At 59.7% G+C, this 9,682-nt stretch overlaps 1 protein-coding gene across 1 annotated transcript; it reads left to right on the top strand.

The window, feature by feature from the left end:
- Positions 1–7,963, top strand: CALM3 (calmodulin 3). Its single transcript, XM_002923050.4, has 6 exons — positions 1–139; positions 4,555–4,585; positions 6,811–6,954; positions 7,124–7,230; positions 7,507–7,642; positions 7,786–7,963. Exons 1-6 carry the CDS (start codon positions 137–139, stop codon positions 7,812–7,814), a joined length of 450 nt encoding a protein of 149 aa, XP_002923096.1. The 5' UTR covers positions 1–136; the 3' UTR covers positions 7,815–7,963.
- Positions 7,964–9,682: the final 1,719 nt, after the last annotated feature.

The raw sequence follows: 9,682 nt of genomic DNA, 5'->3' as shown, positions 1-9,682 counted from the left end.
GGGCGGCGGCGGCGGTGGCGCGCGCTGCGGGCAGTGAGCGTGGAGGCGCGGACGCGCGGCGGAGCTCGAGCTGCTGCAGCTGCTGCCGCCGCCGGAGGAACCTTGATCCCCGCGCTCCGGACACCCCGGCCTCGCCATGGTGAGTGAGGCTGGGGGCCGCCCAGGCTGAGGGCTCTGAGGCGGGCAGCGGGGCAGGACTCCTGAGAGGACGAGTGGACCCAGCATAGGGTGTCGGGGCCCCGGCGAGCGCCCCTGGACCTCTCTCGGCCCCTCTCTCGGGGGCATTCGAACCCAGAGCGGGACGTTTGGATCCCAGAAGAGGGTTAGGGGCTCTAACAGCGACTTTTAATACCAGGTGGGGTGTTTAGACCACAAAAGGGGCACCCGAGCTCTCAAAGGGGGCATCTGAACCCGGGATGGGGCATCTGGACCCTCAAGGGGGCGTTTGGACCCCAAAAAGGGCTTTTGGACTCAGGGTGGGGCGTTGGGTCTCTGCGGTAGGGTGTTTGGACCCCTTGGGGGGTGAGGTAAGAAGCATTGGCCGGGGAAGGGGGTATTTGGGCCCTAATGAAGACTTGGGGTCCTAAAAGGATGCGGGGAAGGGAGATTAGAGGAAGGCCAGGCTGCCGGGGAGCTCCCGAGAGGGGGCCGTGTGTAGCTGGACCTGGGTGGGGAGAGAGGCAGGGATGGGGGCGACCTGTGCAGATCAGACCCTGGAGGGGGGGCTCTCGGAAGACCAGCATTGCAGAGGAGGGAGGAGGAGGGTGAGGTGCAAGCTTAGGGGAGGAAGAGCCTGGGGTGGGTGGCAGTGGAGGTTAGAAGATGCTCTGGGAGCCTGCAGGGACTGAAAAGAATTGGGGTCGGGGAGGTGGTTAAGAGGGAATGGCGAGACTGGTGCTTGCCAGTGGTGGGGGAGCAGGAGGCCTCGTGGTTGATTTGGGGGGTGGCCAGAAAAGGTTCTGAGGTTACTAGTGGGCTGAGGCTGTTGAACTAGGGAGGTTGGTTTTCATGGGAGGGGGCTGGGGCGGAGTGTTGTGTTGGGTCCATGAGAAGGTGGGGGTAGGAGAGGGAGCCTGGCTTGGGTGGTGGGAGGTGAGGTGGATGGAGGCCTTGGGGGGGGGGGGTTTGTCGGAGGAGAAAATGAACGGCAGCCAAGGTGGGCCTAGATTTGGAGGTGGATGTGGGCAGCTCCCTGCAAGTCTCCAGGGAAGGACCAGGACAAAGACTGTTGAGTCTAGATGGGGAGTGGGCTGCAGGGGCCGAAGGGAGTGGCCATACGGTCCCCCTTCCCCAGGAAGAATGGGGCTGGGCAGGAGGCACCCCGGCAGTGGGAGCAGGTGGGCGGAGTTGTTCGGGCCCCTATGGCGCACTGAAGCCGCATGAAATGGGGGTGGGGGACCAAAGTTTGGGATGCATCAAATGAGCCAGCCTTTTAAGCCTGGACTCTCACCCCCTCGCCGCCCCTTTCAGACCGAGAGAGCTGCTTTTTCCAAACAGGAGAGCTGGTTTTCTTGTGGCCTCCAGCTCCCTGCACTGTTCTGCATCTCCTCACTTGTGCCAAATGACAGTGCAGTACAGTGTGGCGTCGGTGACAATCGGACGCCTGTTCCCGTGGCGTAGGGGTGGGGGCTGCAGCGCTTGAACAGAGAGTACCTCCAGAGGGACCCCGTCATCTGCCCGAGGGCCACTTGTTCCATTCGGGGCCCTCACTGAGTGCTTCTGTAAATTCACACAGCTGGAGTTTTGAGAGAAAACCAGCGGACTAGTCCTTTCCTGCTCCCTGCCACCCACAACACCCACAGCCCCCCCAGGCTCGGCTTCGGAACCGTGTGCAGCCCTCCTCCCTGGCAAGGCTGGAGAGGACAGGCAGCCGCCGCTGCGTATCAGATCTCCTACTTGCTGACACAGACCCGGTGGCTCCTCTTGCCGCTACCCCATTTTCCCCCCCGCAGCACCTCGCTCAGGGGGCTCTCAAGCACTTCCTGGCCCTTGCCAGGGGGCCCCCCACCTCCCAAATAGGACCCTAGCTTTGGCCCCAGCTCGTTTCTCTTCCCACTTGTAATCAGCAAGGTGTGGGTGGGACAAGTCCCGGGTAACCGGCCTTGGACTTTGGCCTGAGCGCTGTGGCTCCTCCTTGGCCCGGGTGAGGGGCCCTGGCCTTGGTTTCTGATCTCATCTAACACTGCTCCCTGGCATTGGCTGGGGGCTGGGTCAGGGCAGAGAAATAATACCCTCTTCCCTCCCCCACCCCAGGGTTTTTTTTCTCGTCTGGCCCCTTGCTGGAGCCGAAGGTGAGGGATAGCGAAGCAGGAGAGCAGCTTGGTTATTTGGGAGACAATTTTTGTGAAAGCATAAAATCTTCCTTTCTGGAAAGGGAAGAAATCCGGAGAAGGGGTTCCCTGGTGATGACAGTTTCTTGGGTGCCTGGTTCCGTGGGCAGCAGCTATGCTGTGAGGTCTATAGCCTGGAGCCCGGACCTTTGCTTCACCACACGGTGCGGGGGGNGGGGGGGGGGGGGGGGGGGGAGGGTCTCCTAACTGGGAGGGAGGGTGTCTGACGGCTCTCCGGGCAGAGCCACGCCTATTTGCAGCAGCCCCGTCACCCGCTGTGGCATACCTCATCGCTGTCTTCCAGCCTGGCAGCCGGGAGTGGCAGCCACAGGCCTTCAGAGCCCCTCCTGGGCATGCAGGGCAACCTGTCCCAGCCCCTCACGGGGCTGCCCAAAGGGGGGAACAGTTGGGCTTCTTGCGGAGGGGGCGGGAGGGGCGGGCTGGCTCCTTCCATTCTGGGCCAGGCGAAGAGAATGAGCAACAGATGGAACGGCAGCCCTCCTCCCCAGGCCACTCCTCTGCCCTCGGTCCTTCCTCTTCCCTCTCCCCTGGCATTGCCTGGCCTCGGTAACCAGAAGCCCATCCTGTCTTCTCACTTTCCCCCAGCCGCTTCCTTGGGTGTCAGGACCAGGCTTCTCTGCCCGGGGGAGCCAAGGGAAGCGGCCAGAGCAGGGGGCTCGCGGGCTGGAGCTGCCGGTTTGGCATTTAGAGCCTCGCAGCCCCACGTCTTTTTTGAAGGCAATGCAGAAGTGTCTCCATTTGGCCTCCTAACCTTCCCTTTAGACTTTGGACTTTTCCAGAATGTGCGTGTGTGGTGTTTTTCCTTCTTTACCTTCCTCCTTCCCTCCTCCCTTAGCCATCTCTCCTCTGTCATCATCACTTTGATTTCCCCTCCCCTTCTGCCTTTTTGGGGCTTGGCCTCAAGTTCCTTTTCCCTTCGATTCAAAAAAAAAAAAAATGGTAAAGGGCATTTCAGACCAGTTCTTCTGTGACCAGTTCTTAGTATTTGGGCGGAGGTGGAGGTGGGAGGGTCACCCCTAGCGTCCAGTGGAAGCTCTGGAATCACCGTGCAGACAGTTTGCACTAGTTTTGAGGGCTCTCGGCCTCAAGGCTAGAGCCCTGCTGTGGACGTGGAGCCCCTTTCCCCCGACTGTAAAAGGAAATAAAGGAGGGGGCGGTTGTCTGGGCACCTGGCAGGGTGGTGCCCTCCTGGCAGCATTCGCAGAAACCAGGCAAATTCATGTATTTGCTGCCTGTAGCTGTTAGGCCTCAGCCCCCCGCCACCCAGCTCCTCTAGAGGACAGCAGTGCGGAAAAGGCTAGTCTGGGCCTCTCCCCTACCCTACCCCCAAACCCCGCATGCAGCAGGGGCTGCCTGCCACCAACTGGCCAGTCCCCAGAGTGGCCAGGGCTGGAAAGGGTTAAAAACTGCAGTGAAGCTGGGGAAGCTGACTTCAGTCCTACAGCCTTTGCGGCCATTGCTGCTGCTCCCTGCAGTCTCCTCCTGGACATTGGCCCTTCCCGCCCCAAAGAAACAGAACAGAACGGTGCCCTGGGCCTGCCCTGTACGCAGGGAAGTGGAGCGGCTGCCTCTAGCCTGATCAGGGTTGTTTCGAGTACCCAGAGTAATTCAGAGCTACCACTTAGGACACTTTTCACCAGCTGCGTCCACTGTGCTTGGACCTGGTGCCTCCAAATAGGTGACACAGAAACTAGCAAAGAGCCCCAGACATCTTCCCTCTGTCCTACCCAAGGACTGGCCTGCTTCAGTTTGGAGCCTTCTAGAGCTGCTTGATTAGGCCTCTAGGGCAGCTACTCCCTTCACTCAGCCTCTGGGGCTCTCGGCGGCAGCGTCCACACTGAGACACGGACCCGTGCTGTGCCAGCATGGCTGGGCTGGGGCAGGATGTCCTCCATCCACTGTGGCTCCCAAGCACTGGGTCAAGATTGGAAGCCCTTGGGTCTGGGCAATTTAATCGGGCCCCGTGGCAGGCAGGCCTGGATTTCCGGTCCACTTTAGTTAGTCCTCAGCTTCCTGAATCACCAGACTTCTCCCAGAACCTGGCTCTCCTGCAGACCCTGCCCCTGGCATGCACCTCCTTTGCCAGGTGCATGGGATGCCCTGTGGAGCTGGCCTCACCAAAGGGGCCTGGGCTGAGCCGGCAGGATGTGCGGACCATGGCTGGCGAGCCCGGTGACTGACTCTCTCCTTCTTGCTTTTCCAGGCTGACCAGCTGACTGAGGAGCAGATCGCAGGTGAGCTTGCCTGCCCTCCCCTTCCTCGTCCTGCCTTGGGAAGGCCTCTGCATCCCCAGCTAAATCTTAGTCCGGCCAGGAGTAGCATCTGACAGAGGAACTCGTGTGGCCCCTACCTCAGTTAATGCTGGGCCTTATGCTTAGAATGTTGGGAACTGTGGCTAAGAGCACACTGTACCCCAGTAACACCAAACCCCCATGGTCCTGAGACAGGCATTCACCAGATGCCAGAACTGTGTGCCTCTCTTGGCCGTGGGTCATCGGGGGTCTTTTATTGCTCAGTGGCTGCAGGGTGAAGCTGGCTCTGTCCCAGCTTCTGCCAGTTGGGCTCTGAAGGTGAGCCTCCCTGCAGGGCTGCAGAGCTCCCGTCCCACTGTAGGAGCCACCCAGAAGATGGCTCGTCACTCCCACCTCTGCACTTGCCTGTGCTTTGCACTCCCCTTTGCACTTGCTCACAGTCACTTTCCTCTGCCAGAAATGACTCTCCCCCACCTCCTAGCATGAGCGGCTCCTTCCCGTGCTCTGTGCCTCCGCTCAGATGTCATCTGGGAGAGGCCTTCCCTAACTCCCTAGCCCAGACAGACGGCCTCCCTTTACCCTCTGTCCCGTCACTCTGTGTATTTCCTTCATAGCCTTTCTCGCTATCCGGAAGTCTTATGTCTTCACCTGCTGTGTCTCCTGTCACTAGATCTGAGCTCCTTGAGTTGGGGGTTTTGCTTTTGTTGGTCCCTGCTGTACCTTCAGTGCCCAGAATAGAGCAGGTGCTAAATTTTTGTTGGCCAAATAAATGAATAAAGGAATGGTCGTATATCCCCCAGTAAGCCAAAAGAAATCTTGGAATCCCATCTAATTCATTTTTGTAGCCACCTGGGCCCTCCACCCCAGAAAGGTCACCCCTGCAGAACTGTTCTGTGACTCAGTGGGCTTCTCAGTCTCCCTCTTCCAAGACCGTGAGCTGCTGAGGACAGAAACCAGCTCTCAGTTCCTCTCCGTAGTCATGGGCCAGCACAGAGCAGACAAGAGGAAGGATTCACAGAGTGGGCCCCGGGCCCCAGCAGCTACCCCAACCCCAGCTTTGCTGTCAGGTCCACAGGCTGCGTGATAAGTATTGAATGCCGTGCATCTGAAGCGGGAGGACGCAGGAGTGTACTTGTCTTCTCTCCTTTCCTCCCCTCCCCCACCCCCCAGCGCACAGTCACACCTCCAGTTTCTAAACTTTGGCCCCCAGTGGCCATGGAGACCCACCAAGGAAAGCTGGAGAACCACCTCGTTGTCCAGTGATGATGAGCTCAGGGTGCCCCCATGACCCTCTCCCTGCGGCCCGGAGGCTCGGGGACACATCTTCTCGGCTGTGTGCGTGTCTCCCGCTGCACCTGCCACCCACACCCCAACTCTGCCCTTATGTGACACAAACACAAACTACACGCGCCACCCTGTCCCCATTAGCAAACTGTCCACTACCTTGCCCCAGCCCACACTCTCTGGGAATAGGCTGCCAGGCATCTGTTCTCTGAGGGTTTGCGGGTAGGGAGCTCCAGGTGCCAAAATGGGCCCAGTGGGAGGGCAGCAGCCACGTGCTTCTCTCCCCGCGCCTGATGCGTCCCCAGCTGTGGCCTTCCCACTCAGCGCCACTAGCTCTTCATCCTGGCTTGGCAGCCGGCCCCTCTCTTCCCATCCCCCCCACCCCACGCGCCGTCCATCAGCCGCGCTCTGCTGCGAGCACCCCACGCTCCACCGCACATGGCCGCTCGGCTCCTCCTCCGGAAGCCGGCAACTTCGGCTTGGGGGGCCTGGGCCACGAGTACCACCGAAGGGATTCTGCCGGCTCCCCTCCCCTTCCCAGCCAGGTGACCTTGGCGGGCAGACCTCAGATGGAGATTTCTCTCGACTCTTGTCCACTCCGTGACATTAGTCCATTTCATCATTTGAGGGAGAGGCCGAAGCCAGGGACCAGCAAGAAATGTAGAATTCTCGAAGGACAGCCGTCAGCCTGTTCCCCTCTGCCCTCACTGGGCTAGGTTGGCCAGACAGGTAGCTTTCCTTGACACAATGGAGGTGCTTAATAAATGTTGACTGAAGGAAGGGGTCTGCCCTGAGCACCGAAGTGAGGGGCCCGGACTGGTAGTCTTGTTCTGGCTCCTTCCGGTAGGCCTCCCTTGGCTTGCTTTCACAGGGGGCTTTCCTGGTGGTCCTCGACCTCTGATTCATTCCCTCTCTTACCCCAGAGTTCAAGGAGGCCTTCTCCCTCTTTGACAAGGATGGAGATGGCACCATCACCACCAAGGAGTTGGGGACAGTGATGAGATCCCTGGGACAGAACCCCACCGAAGCAGAGCTGCAGGACATGATCAATGAGGTGGATGCAGATGGTGAGCCCCACGGAGCGGGCAGGCAGCCCCGTTCTTGGTCGCATCTCACGACCACCGGGAGCCTTCCTCAGGGCGATGGATGAGCCCGTTACCTCCTCTGCCAGGGCTCTGGGGTGGTGTCCCAGGGTCCAGGCCGAGAGCATTCCTGACTCCGTTCCCCGCCTTCCAGGGAATGGGACCATTGACTTCCCGGAGTTCCTGACCATGATGGCCAGAAAGATGAAAGATACAGACAGCGAGGAGGAGATCCGAGAGGCGTTCCGTGTCTTTGACAAGGTAGGCAGTCGTTTGCCAGAGTGGCTCAGGGACTCGGGCGGAGGGACAGCACGGGTGGGGCCCCGGGACATCCAGCACAGCCGGAACCGCCGAGTCACCACTTCTCCGAGGCCTGGGTCCCAGTGCCAGCTCCGCTGCCAGCTTGCCCTGCGACCTCAGGAGGCCCCCTTCCCCTGATGAGTGAGGGTGACTGACAGTCCCTGCCCTGCTGCCTTTCCCACTGCCCCCGCCCCACGGAGCCTCAAGCTCAGAGCCTTTCCCTGTCCCCGCGCCCAGGACGGCAATGGCTACATCAGCGCTGCCGAGCTGCGTCACGTAATGACGAACCTGGGCGAGAAGCTGACCGACGAGGAGGTGGATGAGATGATCAGAGAGGCCGACATCGACGGAGACGGCCAGGTCAATTATGAAGGTGAGAGGCTGCTGGGGGCCCTGTCTCCGGAGTAGGCGCGAGTCGCGGCGTCAGGAGCGAGCCCCAGGTCCCCCACGTCTGGGAGGGCCGCTGGCTCGGCCGGCCCGCCTGCTGACCCACTGCTCCTCTGTTTCGCTTCACAGAGTTTGTACAGATGATGACTGCCAAGTGAAGGCCCGTGGGCAGCTGGCGATGCCCGTTCTCGTGATCTCTCTCTTCTCGCGCGCGCGCTCTCTTCCACACTCCCCTGCGTTCCCCGGTTCTAGCAAACACCAGTTGATTGACTGAGAATCTGATAAAGCAACAAAAGATTTGTCCCAAGCTGCATGATTGCTCTTTCTCCCTCCTTGAGTCTCCTCCCATGCCCCTCATCTCTTCCTTTTGCCCTCCCCCCTTCCGTTCACATCTTCCAAGGCCTGATGCATTCTTAAGATGAGGCCCCCTTCCTCTTAGGGGAGCCTCTGCCCTCCTCCTCCAGCCCGGGTGGCTCTCCTCTGTTTTGGTTTGTTTCCTTTCGTGTGTCATCTTATTTTGGGTGCTGGGGTGGCTGCCAGCCCTGTCCCAGGACCTGCTAGGGAGGGGATGGGGCCTCGCCCACGCAGAAGAGCATGCCTTTTGCTGTTGCATGCAACCAGCCCTGTGATTCTGTGTGCACATCCCAGCAGCCTTTTGGGGCAGGGGTGCCAAGAGAGGCATTCCAGAAGGACTGGGGGGAATTGAGGAGTTCGGGTGTGGACTGGATGTATGGTCCAGGACGGGGTCCAGGGGCAAGGGAGTCTTGGAAGCTGGCATTCTTTTTTACCACTGGAGGGGGCCGACTCACAGAAGGGGATGGAGAGAGTGGACACCACTCAGGTCCCACTGGCTGCTATTCTGACACCATCTGATCGACTTCTGAGGTTGGGCTGGGTGGGGGCAGCTTGGCTGGCCCCTCTGCCAGTTGTATGTGCCCATGTTTCTGACGCGATCTCGAGCTGTTCTGTAAATACCTGGTGCTAACGTCCCGTGCCGCTCCGCCGTGGTGCGCGCGCCCGCCCGCGCCAAGGTCCCCTCGCCGGAACGGATGTGGGGATGTGGCTTTGTCGTGTACAGGTTCTCCTTTGGTTTTTTTCTTTATGCCCCTTCAAACTGATCCTGTCAAAAACCACACTGGGCTAGCTGAAGGGTGGGGAGAGGGAAGATGAGCCCTGCCACGCTCTGGAGAGAACATACCTGCAATAAAACAGTCTTGTGGGCTAGCTGCCTGGGGGGCTGGCGGCCGAGGGCAGCTCTGCTCCCTGGTCAGCCGGCCCCTTCCGCTTCTCCATGGTGACTTGGTTGGCTCCTTAACACCTGTGCTGTCTCTTTGCCCTCTCTCCCCTTGCCCACCTGCCTGCCCCCACCCCCCCCCACCCCAGCGGAGAGCATGATCCGTGACCTTGCTTCTGATTTTTGCCTCTGGGACAAGTAAGTCAATGTGGGCAGTTCGGTCGTCTGGATTTTTCTTTTCCTTCTTCTGTTCATTTCATCTTGCCCCATCCCCCACCCCACCCAGGTTGTTCAAGTGGCTTCTCCTGGGACCTGCCCAGCTTTGAGAATCTCATCCACCCTGTGGCACCCAGCCTCTGGGGGAGGGGAGGGGAGGGGTGGGCTGTAGTGGGAGACCCAGCCAAGAGCTGAGGGTAAGGGCAGGTAGGCGTGAGGCTGTGGACATTTTCGGAGTGTTTTGGTTTTGGTTTTCTTTTCTTTTTTTTTTTTTTTTTTTAAACCGGGCAATATTGTGTTCAGTTCAAGCTGTGAAGAAAAATATATATCAATGTTTTCCAATAAAATACAGTGACTACCTGACGTGGCTCTTCCCCTCCTGTCTCTGTTTCTGGGCCTGCTCCCCGCGTGGGCCCTGAGTCTCTGCCCGGGGAGGGCCTCCGTGCACACTACGAGCCTCGTCCTGGTCACGGCAGCCGAGAGGGGATGTCTGAGCTGGAGTTGTGATCCCAGCCACATCTCATGGTCCCTGAGGGCGGGACACTGATCTGGCCTTGCAGCCCATCAGCTTGTGGG

This window comes from Ailuropoda melanoleuca, chromosome 12 (genome assembly GCF_002007445.2).
Source record: "Ailuropoda melanoleuca isolate Jingjing chromosome 12, ASM200744v2, whole genome shotgun sequence".
Classification (NCBI taxonomy): domain Eukaryota; kingdom Metazoa; phylum Chordata; class Mammalia; order Carnivora; family Ursidae; genus Ailuropoda; species Ailuropoda melanoleuca.
Note: the sequence above shows the minus strand (reverse complement) of the source record. Positions and strands in the feature narration are given on the sequence as shown.

Excerpts from the sequence above, each read along its gene's own strand:
- CALM3 (XM_002923050.4), top strand. Across the intron at positions 4,586-6,810 it reads GACTGAGGAGCAGATCGCAG|AGTTCAAGGAGGCCTTCTCC; the intron begins GTGAGCTTGCCT and ends CTCTTACCCCAG. Across the intron at positions 7,643-7,785 it reads CGGCCAGGTCAATTATGAAG|AGTTTGTACAGATGATGACT; the intron begins GTGAGAGGCTGC and ends TTCGCTTCACAG.